Source organism: Polyergus mexicanus, unplaced genomic scaffold (genome assembly GCF_030449975.1).
Source record: "Polyergus mexicanus isolate NDT 795.1 unplaced genomic scaffold, iyPolMexi1.0 SCAF_4, whole genome shotgun sequence".
In the NCBI taxonomy this organism is placed as follows: Eukaryota; Metazoa; Arthropoda; class Insecta; order Hymenoptera; family Formicidae; genus Polyergus; species Polyergus mexicanus.
Genome location: NW_027223324.1, coordinates 8,500,850 through 8,521,661, shown reverse-complemented (window position 1 = coordinate 8,521,661; position 20,812 = coordinate 8,500,850). Strand labels below are relative to the sequence as shown.

The 20,812-nt window shown below is 37.6% G+C and overlaps 1 protein-coding gene across 1 annotated transcript in view; it reads left to right on the top strand.

Annotated features, from left to right (window-relative positions):
• The first annotated feature begins 861 nt into the window (after window positions 1-861).
• LOC138932916 (uncharacterized) overlaps window positions 862-20,812 on the top strand; it is a 46,430-nt gene continuing 26,479 nt past the window's right edge. The window contains exon 1 of the mRNA XM_070295238.1: window positions 862-1,923. Coding sequence (XP_070151339.1) covers window positions 1,446-1,923 — 478 coding nt within the window. The 5' untranslated portion in view covers window positions 862-1,445. The remainder of the gene's footprint in view (window positions 1,924-20,812) is intronic.

The window sequence follows — 20,812 nt, the reverse complement described above, 5'->3', positions numbered from 1 at the left end:
TAGAAATGTCCAATTCGTATATTTATTATATTACACGTTTATAGTTATTTAGAAAGTAAATTTTTCCCTTGAATACCAAATGCGTTCCGAAATTGTTGAAGAAATTATGTCGGAATCACAATTTGTCATCAATTATATTCCAGAATACCGTTGAAAAAATATGAGATCTCTCTCTCTCTCTCTCTCTCTAGGTTTAATCATGTGTCTCTCATAAGTATCGCTTAATTAATTTCAGAGCGAGCACAATGCGTGTATCTCGTTTGCAAAATCGATTACTCGCGCGTTTGCATTACAACGTGCCGTGAAAATAGCGTTGCAATTTCAATCGCGCGAAAAGACGATGCGATCGATAGATATATGTATATAGTTAATTCAATCCGAATGGAGAGTTCATATGATTATCTCCAAAGTATGTACCGCCATCTGTGTATGCATGTGTATTGCGGGATGAGAGTGCATCTTTGAGGGGGGGCGGGGAGAGGGGGGGGGAGGGACGCGAGGAGTCCGTGCGTTTGTCGCGATAACGTACTCCGAAAACTATCGTTGACAAACATTCTCGGTGATTCTGATAAAAAATCGCGCGTTGGCAAATTTACGGCAATTTGCGTCGCAAAAGTATCCATTCGCGATATCGCGATGCGCGCTTCGTTCCACGGAGGGAGAGAGAGAGAGAGAGAGAGAGAGAGAGAGAGAGAGAGAGAGAGAGAGAGAGAGATGAGGAAGAAGGGAGAAAGAGAGAGAAGCTACGCCCGCAGCATGGCGAGACTCTCAGGCGCCTGCGTGGCCAGGTGACGTCATTGGCGAACCGGGCAGCTCGCTGTCTACCGGAGTACCAGACACTCAGTCTCGCCTCGACGCTCGAGGAGATTGTTTGTGTTAATTCTTTATCGCGCTCCGTACACTCCGATCTGCCGTCTCGGAAGCTGACGCCCGCGCGATCGACGTCGAGATCGTTTCTTTACGACATTAAGATTCTCATCGGTAGGAAGATTTAAAAAGTGCGAGTGTAACGACAGGTTATAAATCGCCGGTCGTTCACCCAAGATATGCGCAACTTGAAGATATTCTTACGCAAGACTCATAAGACAGTGATTAGACGTTGAGTAGAAAAACGTTGCCGAATCGAGAAGAAGAAAGTTTTCTGGGAAATCAGTTTTTCTTATTGGAGCTGATTCGGGAAAGTAGGACTGTGGAAATAAATACCGCCGACATCGCGCGAACGCGACTCGCCGAGAAGCGAAGTGACAAACACGTGCGACTAACGTGAACCATCGACGATCGAGCTACATCGTCCGTTTCGCGGGGATGCGCACCGAGTGAGATAGAGAATCCCTTCGTATTCATCCTCCCGGGATCCACCCGGACATCCCGGATGTGATTAGTGCACCGTCGACGCGCGATCGATTGACTTTTACTATGAACTCTGCTGCGATTATTATGAGAGGATGAGCTGCTCGGTGAAGATCTCTTGCGGGAAGAGCTGGAGCGGCCCGCAGCGTAGGATCAGCTCCCTGGCGGAGGAGACGTGCCCTTCGAATGCCGCCGTGTCCACCAGCTGCGCTGTCGGCCACCAGGCCGCCCAGCCGACATCATCGACATCGAGCTCGACGACCACGACCAACACCACCTCCACCACCACCGTCACCGTAGCCTTCAACAACCCTGTGATCACAACTACCAGCACCACCACCATCACCACCGCTGCCGCCACCGCCGCCACTACCGCCGCCGCCGCCGCCGCCACCGCCGCCACCAGCATCAACGTTACCGTGGTCGGTGGTAATCAGAGGGTCGTCCCACCACGCCCCGTCAAGTCCATCGCCGCGAAGAAAGGGGAGGACACCACGAAGCTGCTCAAGTACATCGACGATAACGTCATCGGCAAGAACGGCACGTTCTTCGGGCCTTTTGGCCGCAGGAAAGGTCAGTGATCGATATAGTAACCGGACTTTGCCACCCCTTCTTTCGCGCCCTTCCCGTCACCCCCCCGCGTGTATCGCGTTGGCACAAAGAAACGGGCGATCGTTGATGCGATTCAACGATCGCGATTATCGATGTAGATGTAGAGTATTAAATATTCAATGTTTGCCTCTTTCCTTCGCTTTTACTACCGAGTCTCATTGTTCGTGAGAAATAGAGCTTCGTCTTTCTGGCGAATCATTGAGAAGCATCGAGATGATTAATACCCCCCCGATCAAATTGAATACACTTGCTCAAGGTCGAAGATAATCTCCTGGAAATTTTTTTTTTTTTTTTTTTTTCAATGCTTCAGAATGCGACACGGTGTCGTCTTTAGAATTATACATTCGGGAAATTATGCGATTTTAGAAAATTTATATACAATATTTAGATTATTTACTATAAAATATACATTTGCTCTATGTTATAAAATTAAAAAATATAATTTAAAATATAAGTGATAATTTTTGCTAATAATTTCATGCCTTTTTTTTTACACTAAGATGAGATCGATATGATTATTAGCCAAAAGAAGAGCAAAATTATTTCACTGGATTAGAATGAAAAGTATTATGGGGTGAGATCGTTGCACGCCAGTTAAAGAACAATATACAAATTTGTTTAGAAAATTAAAGTGTAATTTTATTTAATATTCTTGTTTACTGTAATCATTAACGATGAATTAAGATACAATAAAAAGCTCGTAAGTCACCTGCATAATGCATGAATATTAAACAAAGTTTAAATTGATATAAATTAATATATAAAATTATAATTAATAAATTCGAAGCTGATGTAATTTCCCGATAATTTCGCACACGCGAATCAACTACAGGCGTCAAGTCGATAATGACGAAGTATTTACTTCTCGACTACCATCGTGGCGTAAAGCCTTCGCCCGCACGATTGGGATACCCTCGAAATGCTGTTGGCGTATACCTTCCGTAATTCGATACTACCTCGAGTAGTAGCACGGAAACCCTCGCCGTGTTTCGAAGTATCGGCAATTAGGAGCATAAAGCCGTATATTTTTAGGCTCTGATCGATCATTCGCGAAAATTTTGTTGTTGACTCGCGGCCAATCACAACGATATCGTATAGCTTGGGCCCCATCGACGCAGCAGCGATCGATCACGTGTTCGATGCGAAATTTTTTCCACGTCAAAGTCGTTCATTATCCATTTCTTGTTCTTTTTTTTTTTCCTTTTTTCGCGAACATATATATGTATAAATTAAGCTCGCAGATATATACGGCTGTTTTTTGTTAGTGGAAATTAATTCTCTGACAGCAGCGATCCAAACATTTCGTTTAAAACACACGAGTTTTACGAATCCATCCTTTCTTTTGATTAAAAATAACATTTGTAACAATAAATAAAAATAAAAATAAATTCATTACAGAATACGAACGAAGAGTAGATAAAAATATTTTTAAAAAATTTAAATTTATTAGATGTAAAAACAAAAAGTTATTAATAATAAAAAAATTATTAATAATTTTTTTTTTTCAGCTGTAACTTAAGAGAAGTTTACTAAACGGAAAATTATTATTCTTTAGAATATTAGTAACAAGTTTATAGAATGTATTTGGAATTAGTCGAATTTTTTAAACTTAAGCCATTTATAAACATTTATAAGATCTATTAAGGAAAAAGTGTAGTAGTTTCAGCCACTATCTATAATCAGTATTCAAACGGTATAACGGTTGTTCGATATATGGCATTATAAGAAACAAGTTGCGGTGCGTAATGGTCCTGTAATTTACTCCGAGTCGATTTCTTCTAACAAGTCGAGAGTAAACTTATTCTTATGCGTATCTATAACATCTCGGCGGACGCGAAAATATTCTTTGCTCTTAATTATTCAGCGGTTGCGTGCGACCGATTATTTAGGATGTCGTTGTCCGAGAATCACCTGAAAGACCACGTGCTACCTTGGAAACTCCACTGGTCGCCGCGATCAATAAAGCCCGCGTGGAAAGCGTCGCGAGAGACCTTGAACACGAAAAGAGAATGGGTGAAGGGGAGGGAGGGTCTTCTTTTTTCTGACACATATCGGAAGAATCGCTGGTGGAAAAGTATCGCGACGGATAGCGGACTATTTGGAATATACGATTCGCGGCTTATTTGCGCGAAGTCGGTTTCTTCGGGCGTGCTCATAAATATATCGGGCTGACGTCATACATCGCTCGACACGATGGCGACCTTAACTCTCTTTCGCGCGCGCTTATCTAGCTCCTCTAACGGAATTGCGTGATGGTCGTGAAATTTCGCGAGTTAAATTTCTCACGCTGCAGCAATTTATTTACTTAACGAAGTGAAAGTTTGACGATTTTGATATATCGGATTGATTTCTGTAAAGCGCGATAGAGAGATTGATAGTTTTTGCAAATATTTCGACGAATAAAATAAACTTTATTACTCCCTTTTTTTTCTCTTTAAATTAAATATATCTGAGGAAAGCGTTGCGCATAAAAATATCCGGTTTATAATCTTATATGTGCATTAAAATGTATTCTTATGAAATTTAAGAAAATATATAAATCCATATAAACACAGCGTTGTATTATACACGATGCTTTGTGACTTCCTACGCACATTTACGATCTCCGCCTAGACACGTGCCAGTCGAATAAATTGCTAAAATTACGGTGCGCTTACGCAGTTCCATTTAGCAAATAGAAATAGACAGACGCGTTTGCCTGACGCTATCATACTCGGTAATTCGATTTGCTCTTGACAGCTTTTTGTTCAAACATCAAAGCCACTTAATGGCTTACTCGTGTAATGATCGAATGCAACAATGTTCGTACGTTGGCGATAAACATTGTGAAAAGAGCACGTTGGTGTACATCGTGTAATATGTAATACGATCTATACTATGGAACAAAGAGTACTTCGAGAGATTGTAAACCGGATATTTTTCCAATGTTTTTCTCGAAAACACCTAATTTATATGAAAACGAGTTGAATATCTTTGAAAATAATCAAATTTAAAAATGATATTTCTGTCATAATTTTTTTTCTTTCAGACGTTCTGTTTCAAAGTCAACACTTTCGACTTATATTGACTTGTGATATTTGAGATGGGCACATCTGTATATAGTATATGTAAATGATCATTGCACAGATCTTTGTATATATTTTGGTAAAGATGTGTAGCTATAGCCATTAAGAGCAAAACTAAGCGAAATAACAAGCGTAAAAATGCGATTATATCATTCAGATCAGATATGATAACGCAGTGGCAAAGCCTCGCACGTTCAAGGTAAAGTATTGATAAATATTGTTTTCCTAAATGTGACGAACGTTAGGAAGGACGGTGGCCTTCATCGAAAAACAGGTTCGCCACGTGTGATTCACGAGCGATGAGACTGGGTGGGAAGTGACGGAAATCGGCGTGAAATTTGCAAGTCGCGCTGTCTCTTTTTAAAATTTACTTCGCTTCGTATGCAAGTCTCGAAAACGCAGTTAGATTATATTTCTGCTTTAATAGTCGCGGGAACAAGATACCTTTTTATTATTTTTTTTTTCAATTTTTTTTCGACTGATGTTATATAATTAAACAGTTAAATACAAATGAAGATAAAAAGCGAAAATTACAAGATGAAAGTACGTGACACTCATTTTCATATGTTTTTAGCTATAATTTTATTAATCATAATTTTTTAAATAGTATCCCAATGCGTAATATGTAACAGAATTAGATGCGCGCGGATTTAAACATTTTGCCAACAGCGAACGAATTTCTCGAGCGATGATCAGGTTGCAAATGTCCGTGATGGATGATCCGTTGTCTTCTAATAGGTTGATCTTGATCTGACATGTCTCGAGGTCAATGGGAGATGCGATCCTGTTAAGCCACTATTTCGCGCTGGCTATGGTCACGTGATATTCCGAAGAAATAAGGATGCCTACGTCATCAACAAAGAATGACTTGTCTATATCTCTTCTCTTTTCTAGCAGTCCTAACTCTGAATTCTCAAGCGAAGTCAAGCGGATATATGATTGGATTTTAAAAATTGTAGCGCATCGTCCAATATTTGTTTAATTAATTGAATATTTATTGATCTTTTACATCGCGGGATACATACATGTATATTTTATATTTCAATATAATGATTTATGACAATGTTTGACGACAAAGCTCTACAAACATATTATAAGCAGTGAATTGATGATACAAACATATGATAATGATGATATAAACATATGATACAAACATATTATAAGCAATGTAATTGAAATTATAATTGACTATATTTTTGCAATCTTATTTCTTCGAATAACAAAATTTCATGACTCGAAGTCGAGCATCCTTATCAGGAGTAAGTCGGAGCACAAGAGTTGTTAAATGTCAGCGACCGTCTCTATATTATCTACGATTTATCTTTTCGCTCGACAGACGGTGACAGACTCTCGATAGGTTTCGATTCGGTTTCTCTTGCGTTTCAGTAAAGGCGGATAAGCATCATAAGCGCAATCAAAGTTCGTAAATATACGCACGCACGCGCTGTTTCTCGTCGCTCCATCAATTTCCTCCCGCCGTTGCGTTTCCGAAATACATAATAATACGCTCCCGGGTCGGAGGGGGCAATAATGGCGCGTTTGATCCAGTTATTTATCTTGTATCAATCCGATTGACCCAGTTTCTTTCCACTATAATAATATTGGATTCCGCTTTAAATTGGTGCATTAAAAATATTCTCACTTTCTTAACTTACTTTCCTGATCGATAACGCAAAAATCGTAATTGATCCGCATGATGAATCGTGATTTTTCGTAAAATGGCATATCGTAGAGAATGAATTTTATCATTTGAATGAATTGAAAAAGGATTTGTAATTACGGATCTTTAACGATTATATGATCAGATAAAGAAATTTTATATAAGTACATTGTATAAAAGATGAATCAAACAGAATGAAGTGATTGTGCAGTAAAAATAAAATGTCTTATACATTATAAATCTTATAAATTATTTTTATATATCTTTGATAATTTTCGATAAGATTAATTGTTTTGTTCGATTGAACAAAATAAGATTTAACTTGCGAGCTCTCTCTTTCTTTCTTTCTTTTTTTTTTCTTCTTCTAAAGTAGATATCTGCAAATTAATAATGGTCGCTGCTTGATAATAATCTATATCGGGGGAATTGCAATTTCGAAAAATAATTTATTAATAGCCATGTATATTTGTACTGTCTCACATCGGTATATCAGTATCTTGAATCACGTTTGTGATTATTTTTCTTTAATAATATTTTTTGAAGAGAGTTTGAAGAGAGTTAATGATTTAACATCTAGCAAGATCTTATCGCGCATAATATTCTTTCTCTTATGCTTGTCTGATATTTACAGATAAGCTTCTGTCTCATTATATGCAATTGTGTTGCTTGTAATACTATAATCTATAATAGAGAAAGTATTATATACTAATACGGACAGAGTATAATAATCCAAATAGAAAAAAAAATATAACAATACATATCCTACAGCGACAAGATAAGCAACAATATATAATCGAGTTCATAAAAATAAGTAAGCTGAGTTCATAAAAATTACGTAAGCTGTAAGTACGTTTATAGGAAGAATTCTCATTTATTTATTATCGAGATCAATGATTACATGTTAAACATTTTAAATCAAAATGGATCTACTATGTCGATAACGGTTTCAAAAATATTCAATAAATACTCAATATCAAAATCAATATCTAGAGTCATTTCGCAAAAAGATATCAATTTATAATGATATTATTTTTCTTTGTACAAATACTTTTATACGTCAAAAAAATATGTGATAAATCAATTAATTACTTTCTGTCATGAAAAACCAGAATTAACTGACCGATGGGAATAATTACAGCAATTAAAGCAATTTCCCTGAAGGTTGATTTGCCACCGTTAAGGATCTGAAGTGATTTTCTTTTTTTGGGTGGGAGGGGGAAGGAAGATGTATATACACGTAGTTAGCCGTCACGTAAACACGCATGTTTACGTATGTATATCGAATCGCGACACACAACGTTAGCATTGTACGTCGATACAACAAAGACGAGTATTCATGGCTTGATGTCACAGCGAGAGACGTGATATGAAATTCGTGCTGAATCTTCGCTCGAGTTACAATGCGCCCGGCTTTCGATCGGAAAAGTACTCATCATAAATGACTAATTCGATGTCGAGATTGCGGTGAATCGTGCACAAATCGGACGTTTGCATTCTTCGATTTAGTCAGCGGAAAATTTATCGCACTCGGGGAGCGCGTGCGAGCAACTTATCGACGCAACGACGTGTTTTCGATTAAAGTAATGTGATGTTTGCAAACAGCAGATTATATCAGATAAACTAGACGGGGTTCCGATTACCGGTTATAAGTAGCACATTGCGTCGTTGTCGCATTTAAAAATATTCTCCAAAATGCGCATCTTTCTCTCTCTCTCTCTCGGTCCGCTCGCCTCGTCGAATATGCGTCGTGCGGTTCTTTTTTTATTATATATTTATACGCTAGATATTAAATTCATCGTAAGTACGGTTTATATGTTATCGGAGCTGCAATATATTTTCGACATTCGCGGCTCCGCTGACACGTCGCAAACTACACGTTAATTCTCTTGAAATAATTACGATTTCGCAGGATGATAATAACAAAGTTGAGTCATTCTACGGCTCGATTTGAAAAGTAAATAAAGAATTTCTGTCGTCTTATGCATATTGATAGTAGATATCTTGATATTGCACTCTTATTTAGATTATTTATTTTAAGATAAATAAGATAACAGAGATATTTTTTGATGGATTGACAATAATTATTAATGAAAAACAAATTATCTTCTTATTAATATTATATTATTATATAATAATTACAGCAATACGGTTACAGTTCTTCATATATAGTAGGAAAATTTTCCTCTAAATATCTTCCCGCGTACGATATTATTCTCCTATTAATAAACAGCTCGGCTCTTTCTTCCTTTAAAAATTTTAGATTATTATTAGATTACATAAGCGCACATTTAACACGATGTTTACCAGCAACACGTGAAGCCGATGCTAATCCAGGAAATTGTCACAGGTTCTCAAACAGCCAAACCATAATTTCCGTGCCACGAAATACTCTTGATGGAAAAAGAAACATGAGATAACAATAATTCTTGTTTGCACTGAATGTCCACCGCATCGTCTCAAGTTCTGCTACAAACGGATGTCCGATAGCAAATATCTAGAAATAGCCGTGACGCCGATATTGAAAGCCGTATAATATAACCGAGTGAAAACCTAGTGATCTTGCACTTTTACTAAAATAAATATTTGATGATAGAAACGCACTGCAAATGTAACGTATTAAATTATACAAATAAATTGTTTATCTCTGGTTCTGTACGATCTTTGATTAGGGGCAATTTTCGTAATTAGGAAAACGGGCAAAAATTTTATTTTAACAATTTATTTATGCAAAATATAACGACACATGTATAATATACGACATATAACATAAGCAATCAATAATTAATAAGAAAATAATTTAATAAAATAATATCGATAACATAAGAGACAAATGATAAATAAAGGTAAATATCTCTTCTCTAGTTCTTTTTTTAAAGTATCTTATTTTTTTTTTCTTATTGCCCTAGTGATCGATAAAATGATACACGTGTGATGACCGTGACCGTGTCTTAAAGAGTTAAGGGTTATTGGAACATTGGCTCTCCGCCGTTTAGCCATAAACGCACATTCGAGAAGTTGAAACACGCGATCGAGAACGGGATACGTTTTGTCGCGTCTACTCTCGTATGTAGGTGACAGACGCGATTCGCAAAGCGAGGTCCGTTAACGGGACGTATGTGCCCCAAGAGACGTATGTAAGCCACCGACCGACCGATCCCGGAGACGCGGATTCGCGTCCTCGAATGTCCCGTCTTCCTCTTAAGGACGACACGGCATCGCGTCGTGTCGCGTCTTCACCGAAACAGGAGATGTTTCGAATTTATTGCCTCCGTATCGTGTCGAGACGACACGCGATCCGCCATTACTTTTATTTAATTATACTTTAAAGTATAATTAAATCGTACATTTTTCGAGGACCCTGAATTGAAGGCGAAATCGTATAAGCTTATTGTTCGTCGTTATTCGAAGATTTTACGAGCGTCGTTGCAACTGACCGCAATGCACGCAAATCCACAGCTTATCTCGTTGTCTTAATCTTCCTTATGATAATACTACCGATATATTTTAATCTCGTCCTTCATTTTACGATTTCGCTAGGTGTAGTTTTTCAAGTGTAACTGGCCTTTAAATCAAGTGCTCCTCGTACGTCGTGAAACGATATTAAAAATAAATACTTTTCTCGAAAGTATGTTTTATATAAAATAATGTTGCGTGTTGCTACACGACTGTCACAGTAATTATTTCGAATCAATTTGTAATACAAATAGCGAATTTGCTATACAGTCTTTTTTCCTCGATATACAATATGGAATATTTATGTTTATGTTTCTTTTATGGTCTCGTTTGTGTCGAATAATTAGATATCACGGTGGAATCGTCTGATCGTATAGAACGCAAAATCATCGATGAAAACGCTTTTAACCTTTGTACGTCGCTTCGTGCTCGCGTACTTCGTTAGACGTGCACGCGATGTGCAACAGCCTGTGTATTATGAGGGAACGCGTAATCATCTTAGGCGATTATTAAACGAGATAACAGATACACGAGGTCGATCGCATCTTCATCATATTTCTAAAACTGAAAATATCTTATTGTTACATAAATATGTGATAAACTTGAAATATATAGAATACACTTTTCAGTAGTAAATTAATTTTCGCGAAAATCAAGTCAAATTAAATGTGTGGTCAAAGTTAATTTCGTTTGAAGCACATACACAAATTTCACTTGAAATTGCAGCGATAAATATAAATAGATATTAAATTGATAATTATATAATATTTTATTTGTTTTGGAAACAACTTAAATGATAAGCATCAGTCATTTTTTTCTCGCGAATGCGAAAAAGGAGTGACAGCTAAGGGCAATACATTTATTCAAAATTCACTTGTATTTGATAAGAAAATAAAATAACACAATTATATACGTGTGTATTATATCGAGTATAATAGAACATACGAGTTTATTTGATTTTATCAGACACTGACAATGAGTCAACTTTATGACAATATTGTAAAAATATTATTATTATTGTACTGATATAACAATTAATTTACAACAAGTGATAGAAACAAAATATTTTTCTACAACAGTATAAATTTTATTATTACATAAAAATAATACATAGATTTTTTTAAATTTTTTACTATAGAATTATTTTCTTTTCCATATAAATAAAACAACCGAATGAAATTAAGAATAAAAGCAATCAGTTTATTGATTAATCAATCTAGGTATGATAAACGTAAAATTAAATGTTACAAGAATTTTCGTCATATTTTATATATATATATATATTTTTTTTTTTAAATAGAAGTTTTAAGATTATTTCGCTCGATTCAATTTTATTTCATCCCCCGTAATAAAATGGGTGCGGAGAAAATGTAACAAAGTATAAAAATCGCGACAGAAATTGGACGGTCGTGCGTACGAATGTTAGCACGCGTCGCAAATTTTCCGCGACCGGAAAAATCCACTGCCGATTTTGCCGTGATGCAGCGCGTATGCAAGTGCGGCACGCGCTTGCGCGATGATAATAGATCAGAGATGCATGGAGTAGTGCGTGCATACACACATATACACATCGTCGACGACGCTCGTAATCGACATCGGTCGAATACAGCCGAGCGTTCACCCGCGCGTACGCTTTGTGCGCACCGCGTGCTTGGATCGGGACAGCGGGTAGTTACACCGCGCTCGATCCGCTTGATGTGCATTACGTAACGCCCTTTACGCACCACGTAAGCGTTGCAGGCGGAAGCGAGCCGCGGCTATCTGCGTTCCGAGGGGAAGCGACGACCATTGTAACGCGACACGCGTTATCCGCTCATCCGTTTGCATACACTGCTCGACGTCTCGATTTGAAATTTAGGAAAAAGATCGTATATAGAAGGATTGCGCGATTTTTCGTGTCATTCGTATTTATTTTGATATTTCTCTTAAAAATATTAATTCAAAAACAAAAAGGTATATATATAAAAGGAGAGGATGCACTGAATAAAATGTACATGAAATTATAATTCATGTAATTTATCTGTTTTAAAATATTTTGTTACGAAAAAGTTTTTTTTTTTTTTTTTTAACTTTAATACATACAGAGTACGATGCTTATTATAATTTTTCGTGTTGCTTTAATAACAGATTCGTTTTGATATAGGATACATTCTGACTCAGACTTTAGACTTTTTCATTTGTGTGACGTATTCTCTCTATTTTAAGACGCTCGATTCTTTTTTTATCCGGAATGATTCAAGACTTGTACAAGTCAGAAACATACGTAGGAAATTGTCAATTGTTACTTCTTTGTCAATTTGAAATATCGACAATATCATAGAGAAAGAATAGGAAAACTAAAAATATCTCAGTATACGAGACGCCAATTTTAATTTTAATTTATTCGTGAATGTGAAAGCACGTGCATAATAGCGAATCGTATCATCGTGAAAATGCGTTATTAGAAGGCGTGCTTTTCTAAATAGACACCGCAAATGAAAAAGAATATACACGTATCATGTGTATATATATATATATATGTGTGTGTGTGTGTGTGTGTGTGTATGTGTGAAAGTCTCAAAATAAAACGTACGCCCGTGACACTCGATTATTATTTGCTTTTCAGCCTCTCTTTGACAACCTCCTTTCGACGTTTCCGAGACTTAGAAAGTCCACAAATCAATATAGTCGCACAAAGAAGACATATTGCTTTTAATATTTAAATGTTAATATTTGCTTAAATAATATTATGCCTTTAGTCGACTTTTACATTATGTTTGGCAAAGAACGCGAAATTTCCGGCACACACACATATATATACATATTTTTATATACAAAATATATTTGTAAAAAGATATCTACACAATTTCGAGTTTTACTTATATCAATAGTGTGTCTCATTGGCAATCTAGTTTTCTCTTATATTAGTAAAATACCGAGATGCGTGCGCTTAATAAGAAAAATTTTACATAAGAGAATATACATACGATATGTATATTCTGTCGATTATTCTAAATTCTTTTACCAAGAGCCACAGATCTATTGTTTGAATGCGCTTTTCACGTTGTTTTGACGCGCTTTGCTAAAAGACATCAAACACGCATCAAGAAAATAAACTCGCGATACGAGGCTCGTACGATAGAGTTGAGAGACACCTCGAATAAGTACGCGGGAAATTTCTTTTTTCAATGGCCTTGCCACGAAAAATTCTCGCGCCAATGTATATCCGCGTCATCGCGTCCCAACGGTAACAGAATTTTATGAGAACTGGGAGGTTGGCCGGGTGTAATAAGGCGACGAAGAGTCTCAAGGTCGCGGTATCGATCCGTCAACCCTGCTGCCGCCGTCTATTTCACAACTCTCTCTCGCTATCTGCTCCTCTCTCGCCAGCATCACGAATTTTCGCGAATGCAGCCGGTGAGCCATGCTAAAGAGTTAAATAATCGTGACAATTAAAGAATTATTTATGATGAATTATTATACATAAAATGTTATTTAAATCTTTGAATGCCCTCTTTTAGATAAAATGTCATGATTTCATTTGGAAAAATATTAAATTTTATTCAAATACATTTTTTAAATTTATTAAATTCCTAATTTTGAAATGAGCTAATTATCAAAGCTCGTTCGCTCGTATAATAATCTGAAAGAGAATTTTTACTTGGTTTGAAATATTTGGAAAAACACCGCGTGAATGAAAGAGAGCCAGAATAGCGAATCTAAAAAGCAACGTTTACGATCTCGCGTAGATACTCGCGTTTAAGACAATTGAGGAACGGTCGCGAATTCGTTATGCAAGACTTTCTATTTAGGTCCCGTTTCGTTTCTCGTGAAAGGCGTGCGAATCCTGGGCGGTTGGTGTAATATTAAAGATGTGAATTCTCTGGCGAAAGATAAAGTGCCCCGACGCAAAAATAGCCTCGTTGTATAATTGACTGCGGCATGACATCGACGTGAAAAATAACACGAATGGCTATTGTAGGCGCACGATATCGCCGATCGGCTCTACATTTATCGGATAATTATCGACAGATAATTTCCTCCATCCTATCATAATTATTTATCTCTGTCGATTGTATCTTCCGGTGCAATTACGTCTCTTTGGATTGACACGCTATCGCGAGCATCGCCCTTTGGAAAAGTTCCATAGTGTTTCGAAGAAGACAGCGCGATGCGGCTCCAACAACTGAAAGACTCGATATAACTCTTTTACGATAAGAGAGATTCTTTACCTAAATTAGGGTTATAAATTGTCTCGTAACCATTTCAAGACAGCCTACGAGCAACCTTAGAATCCCGGCATTTCGATCGGGTGAAAGCGCTTGGATCGGCGTCGCGCATGATCAGGCGCGGTCACGCGTATCCGTGATTCCTTCTGGTCGATTTCCTTCCGTACAAACGATGAAAATACGACAGAAAACTGGGTGAAGCTGTAGAGTTGAGGCGTGGTCGGTGCCGATAAAATATTCGTTTTCCGCACATTCAATCTTGTAGAACACATATATATCTCCGCGTGAGTAACTATTAAAAAAAAATTTTTCTTCACGCTACAAGAAAAAAAGAACATACGCGAAAAATATAAAAGCAAAATTTATACTTCTCAGATTTTTTTTTTTTTTTTTTTCTCTGTACTGACTTAGAGAAGCATAATTCTTCTTCTATATATTTTATTATATCTTATTTATTATTAGTTTTTTTTTTTTTTTTTTTTTTTTTCATTAGATAAAAGTATGTAGCGCAAAACTAACATTTCATATATATTGTATATGTATAAATTCTGGAGATATAAGATTTCCTTAAGCTTTCTGCAAAGCTTCTAGGATGAAAAATTCTTTTTTTCTATATATATATATAAATTCAACGAGTACACGAGAGAAATTTAATTATTGATCGTACCTATTTAAAAAAAAAATAGTATATACCCTTTTGGATATTTTAAATCTTCGTGTTTGCGTAAGGTTGGGGGCCTTTACGCAAATTTACTATCACGAGCGAAAGGTCATGGGTCAACTAATGGAGCAACCCATCGACTTTTCTGTGCATACCGCACTTGGTCTCTTTGGCGACAAAGTTAGCTCCTGATTTATGTGTTTACAGCGCTTAGAGCGATGGCGCTCTCACTTTCCGCGTGGCCGCAACGCGTCGTGATTCCAGCACGATTCATATTACGGCCGACACGCGCGCGAGAGAGGGAAGGTAAAAGGCGTACTGAGAGATATTGACGCAGCTCACCGGAAGAAGCGACGACTCCATTTGTCGACCCGATCATGCACGAGGATATATCGCGCGCGCCGTAGGAAAATATCTCGAATAATTAGAAAGTGTTCGTTCGCTTTTCATTCAGAGGATCACCGATTCAGCTTGTATATATATAGCTCTCGCTAGAGAGATTACATTGAATAGCCGCTACCATAATAAGAGAATTAGTTCTCGAGCGCATTTGATATGTAATTGAATTAAATCTACACATTTTATACAATAGTTAATTATAAAATCAAAATAAAATAAGTTACCTTTAAATTATCCCTAATAATTCTGGTCCGTTAATATAGTTGACGCGAAAAGGTTAATCTCGAGTTGAAATTCACGCCGAACAAATAATTAATGGAAAATTAAATTATGCGGACAAAGTCCGATATAATCTAGCACTAGCTAATGCAAATAGGTGTTTGAACGGAGCGATCGAAAACACAAAAGAAAGGCGGATAAAAATGAAGGCGGGCTTTCCCCGCATCTTGCCCTAATTACGCCTTCTATTTTCATCATCTCGGCCCTCAGGACGCCCAGCTGCCTCGCGTACGTCATTCTCGAAATACTCATCATCCAAGGCGAGACGTTTACTCGTCCCGCAGAAGTGGACGAGAGACGATATCGGCGACGAGACAAGATTTGCGCAGTCATCGTACCCATCATCCTTTTTCTTCGCTATGATAGGATCGACCGACGAAACCCATGTTAACGGTAATAACGTTCGCGAAAAAAAAGTCGACGGACGCGACATAGCACGCCCCGAAAATATACGCGTGACGGAGATATACCGATGTCCGTGACCTCAAACTGTCCGTCTATGTTAATTCCGAGCGACGTCGATCCCCGCAATTTTTTTCGCCAATTCTTTCTCTTTCTTTCTTTCTCCCTCTTCTCGATGTATGGCAAACTGAACGATGACCAATTAAACCTCACGACGATGCGGAATCATTTCGCCCATTGAAGGTTTTTTTCTTGAAAGAAGAAACGAAATATCTCGAGATTGAATAATTAATGAAACATAGTATATCGCGAACATTGCGTTAACTGTAACGATTGACAGCGCAATACGTAATTCTCGATTAAGAAAGAAAACAACTCGCGAAAACACGGCCACGTCACCACGTTGTCTTTGCTTTGCGTGAGATTTTCGCAGAATTTAATTTGATCCGAGTCGCTAAACGCGCATAGTTTAATCTCGAGAGGTAGGTTTTGAATTACGTACCATGACGATTGCTCAGCTAAGGATAAAGCATACACTTGTCCAGCGAATCTATCTACTCGGGCCTTGAATTAAAGACAGATATTCAAGAAACTTAAATTATAGACTAAGATACCCGGTTGCACTGATAACCTTGCTTGATTAACTTTGATTGTGAATGGCGATTCGTTATCTCTTTCTAAATCATAGGTATAGCTGTAATATAGGCAGGGAAAGGAAACTCAATTTATCAGATACGATCATTAAGGACATTTGCAGTAGCAATCATGATAATGAGTTACGTATAATAATTTCCTTTTCCTTTCTGGAAAATGCAAACGTAGTTATGTATATAACGCGGAGCTCTAAAATTAATTAACTACTATTATTATTATTATTATTGTTATTCTCATGTGCATGACCGATTTTTACAAATACATTCAAAAACGTAAATCGGCACATATTTTTTAAATTTATAAATTAATGTCGAATTTTTTTTTAATAACTCAATTAAAACTGAGAATCAATAATTTACATGTATAACTTGTGTAATTATATGTATAATAATTACTTCAGTAAATCCTTTCTGTTTGCGCCATCAAATTTGCATAGAGTAAGATAGATTAATATATATCTCATTTGTGCTTTAATCGAAATAAAGCAAAAGTTCCTGCTAAACATATCCAAGGTAAACACAGCGCAGATGACTCGATCGTGTATTAGCAATTCTGTCGCAGACAATCAATTTTAACCAACCTGTCAGGGAATGATAATCTCATTAGCATTGCTAATATCACGTGTCGTAAACATCAACTTTCAGTAGTAATAGACGCACTAACTTTCGGCGCTTATACTTGTCTACGGGATCATATATTTCTCAGAACCGAGGATTACGAGATTTACCGTCGTTAATCAGTCCTTTTCTAATTTACTTCCTGTAGCAAGAAATCCTGAGTATGTTTCGCGAGATTCTTGTGTAAATTATTGCTGACATTTTCCCGCGGAATCATTCGTCTCGTGAAAATGGTTGTTCCCGCAGCTTCCTTTCACCGGATCAATTAGATCTCGTTGTGAAGATCAATCGACGTGGCACGCGAATCGCGGTTTCTTCTCCCTCGCGTCTCTGACGTCATCGCCGGTCGAGTTAAAAGGCATGATCACACTCACACTCGCAATGTCATTCGTGGAAGTATCAGATGACGCAGATATCGCTTCTACTGCAATTATTAGAAGCTTTCAGGAATGTTGTACGTGACTCGCCGACACGCCCTATGCGATGCATCTGATTTTGATTTTCGATGGGTCGATTTGTTTCGATCGTATTCCGTTATTAATCCACATTAATCGTTTACTGCCGGGAAAAGAGCGAAATCGATCAAATAATTTTATCGCGTTACGTGAATATATAATTTTTTTGTCAAATTTGAATCAATATTTTTTGAACAAAAATGTACAAAAAAACTCTGTTAAAGTCTATTTAAAATTGATACAATAATGGTATTATTATCTATTTTTTTTTAAACTTTGCAAAGAGTTTTTTATTTATAATCGCTAATTAAAAAGAATATAGTCATTTAAAATAGCCGCATAATTAAACATGACTATATTACATTTTACTTTGGAATACGAGTATTAGATATTTTTATAGAGTATTTATTACCTTGGATTTATTACCATCAGATTTATTGCTCTCTTTTCAATCTTGAAGAAATTTAGAACTTTCTTCGTAACGCGGAAACGAGTTGCGAAATAGGTTGCTGTAAGATCTGCGGTTATATATTACATTTGCGGAGAGAATAAGAGAAGATTTTAATTTCAACGTCGATCAAGCAATCGCGATGTATGTTGACGCGAGGCTCGGTTAATAGCTTCAGTTATTCAGATTCACAATATTAGAGCGCGAGCCAGCATACGTGTCGCAGTGGAATAAGCCCGCATCGTCGTCATGCACCGGCATCATGCGACGATGCATTTCCACGATCGCTCCGTGACGGCGGCCTTCGAGGTGGATGCTTATATTCGCGCCAGCCAAGCGAATTCCTGGCGAGGTGCCTGCTGAAAAAGCCGGCGAACGCGTGCATTCTACGCGAACGGACGATGAGTCGCGAAATCGAGTGATTAGATTCACGTCCGATTTTCAGACTCTCGTGTCATTTTGTCTTTATTACGTCTCTTACGCGCGACGGCTATTTCCCTTGCAGCGATTGCTATTTTCGCGCGCGAGACAAGTTGCCGCGATATGCCAGGTGTTGGAAAATCTTCAAGTTTTCTAATATATTTGTAAGGGAAATATAAATAAACCTCGTTAACGCGTTTAACGATTTCCAAATTCTGATAACTCTTTGGGGGATTTTCTCTATATAATAATACGCAACATCTAAAGCATAAGCGATTATAAACTTTGAGAAAATAAACGATTAGCCGATAATAGGAAGTGAACAGAATTGCGATTATATTTCGCGTGCAATATAGAGAGAAAAGATACATTCGCATGTATATTCGACCGAACGTATCATTTGGCTAATACACGCTTCAACGATCTTTAGCCTAGATACGGTTCCCAAGATTTGCGAAACGAGAAATACTCACGAGAGAGATAATTTGCGCTATAAAAAAAATAATCGTACGACTTCGTCGCAATTTGAATCAGATGTGGAGGTAGTGCCGCGGGAAATTTTCGCATGCAAATGATATTCCGATCGTCTAATGGCGTCGTGTATGAAACATTTGCCGATGCGATGCTCCCTATGACACGTGCTCGCTCATGTTATTGAAAATAATGAAACGTGACTTTTCTCGCGAGATAATAGCGCACGCATGATCGCGCCTGAGAGACGAAATTCAATTCGGGCGAGTTATCTGCGTTGAATGTCAAAATGCATTATCTCATATTTTCTCGAATTTTCTGCGCGATTAATCTCGCGGTAATGCGAGAAACTGTATCAGTTTTCTTATAATAAAATCAGAAACTTTATTACTTTGTAAATTATCTCGATAGGGTTATCAAGTTTCTAGAATATACACAGGCTATTCTCTCTGATAAATTTATAGCAATTATTTCTGACACAACGTTATCGTTAGATACGTGATCTCGATATTTGCATTTTCTTCAAATAAGTGTGCCACGATTTGTAGCATTCGCCGTTATTACGCGCTATGCTTAACGAATCGATGCACGAACGTCACGTAGGAGTACCTTATGAATTTCGAATGTTTCGCTCGATAAACGTACGGCACTGTTCGCGCGATCGACAAAGTTTATGGGCGATGTTAAAAATACAGTGGAGAAAAATATATCGCTTGGACTTGCCGTGCCACGGACGTTGAACCCGTGCCTATTTTCGGTCAGTGCTTTAATCGCTCGGCAAAGTTTTCCCTTCGCATCGAGATGAAGGGAAAACCGGTATCGGTTATGCTTTCCGGGAGAATCTTCCCGGGAGGTTCGCGTGGTCTGGTGAGAGAGACTATCACACGCATTCTGTCACGAGACAATGTCCTGGAAATCCGCCAACTTGCGTCTTCGATGCCTCCGCGGTTCATTCCCCTGCTTCCTTCCCTTCTCATTCGCACCGATCCGAACGGATCTTCCGTTGTATATATAATGCGGTTGTTCCTTTTTTTTTTCTTTTTTACATAAAACATTGAACGTTGTGTTCGCCAAGAACGACGTTACTTAACCAATGAGACCAATCTGCCCTGTTGATAAACTTTGACTGATGTTGACAGTGCACTTTAAATACTCCCGTACATTTTCGCTAGTCTTTACGGGATTGATATTTATAAAATATTGATGGGATAATTGAAAAAATATCTGATTTATTATGCGGCTGATTTTATTATCATTATTCTTTTGTGATAAAGAAATAATGAATTTAGTTCTTAATTATCTAAATTTTTAGGGCTCGTGCATTGAAGTGACGGATATCACGGCGCGCGTTTCTTCTTTGTCTATCATGCAAATTCAATTTTCCACGTTTCTCTCGCGGCTATATCGCCAGTGAGAGCCGGACAACTTTTCCGCCGCTCGGCACGAAGGCTTCCTTCCGGATTAAATCAATAAGCGCTTTGGCCGGTTCGATATCGGGAAAACGATAATAGAGGAATTGCGAATACATGAATTGGCGACCTTTCCTATCCTGCCTGTCAGGGGATCATCGTCGGATAAAATCAATGAAAGTGAATGCTGGACGCGCGTTGTACAATATATATTCCGCAATCGCCGATCTTCGTAAAAGGCAAGCGGAA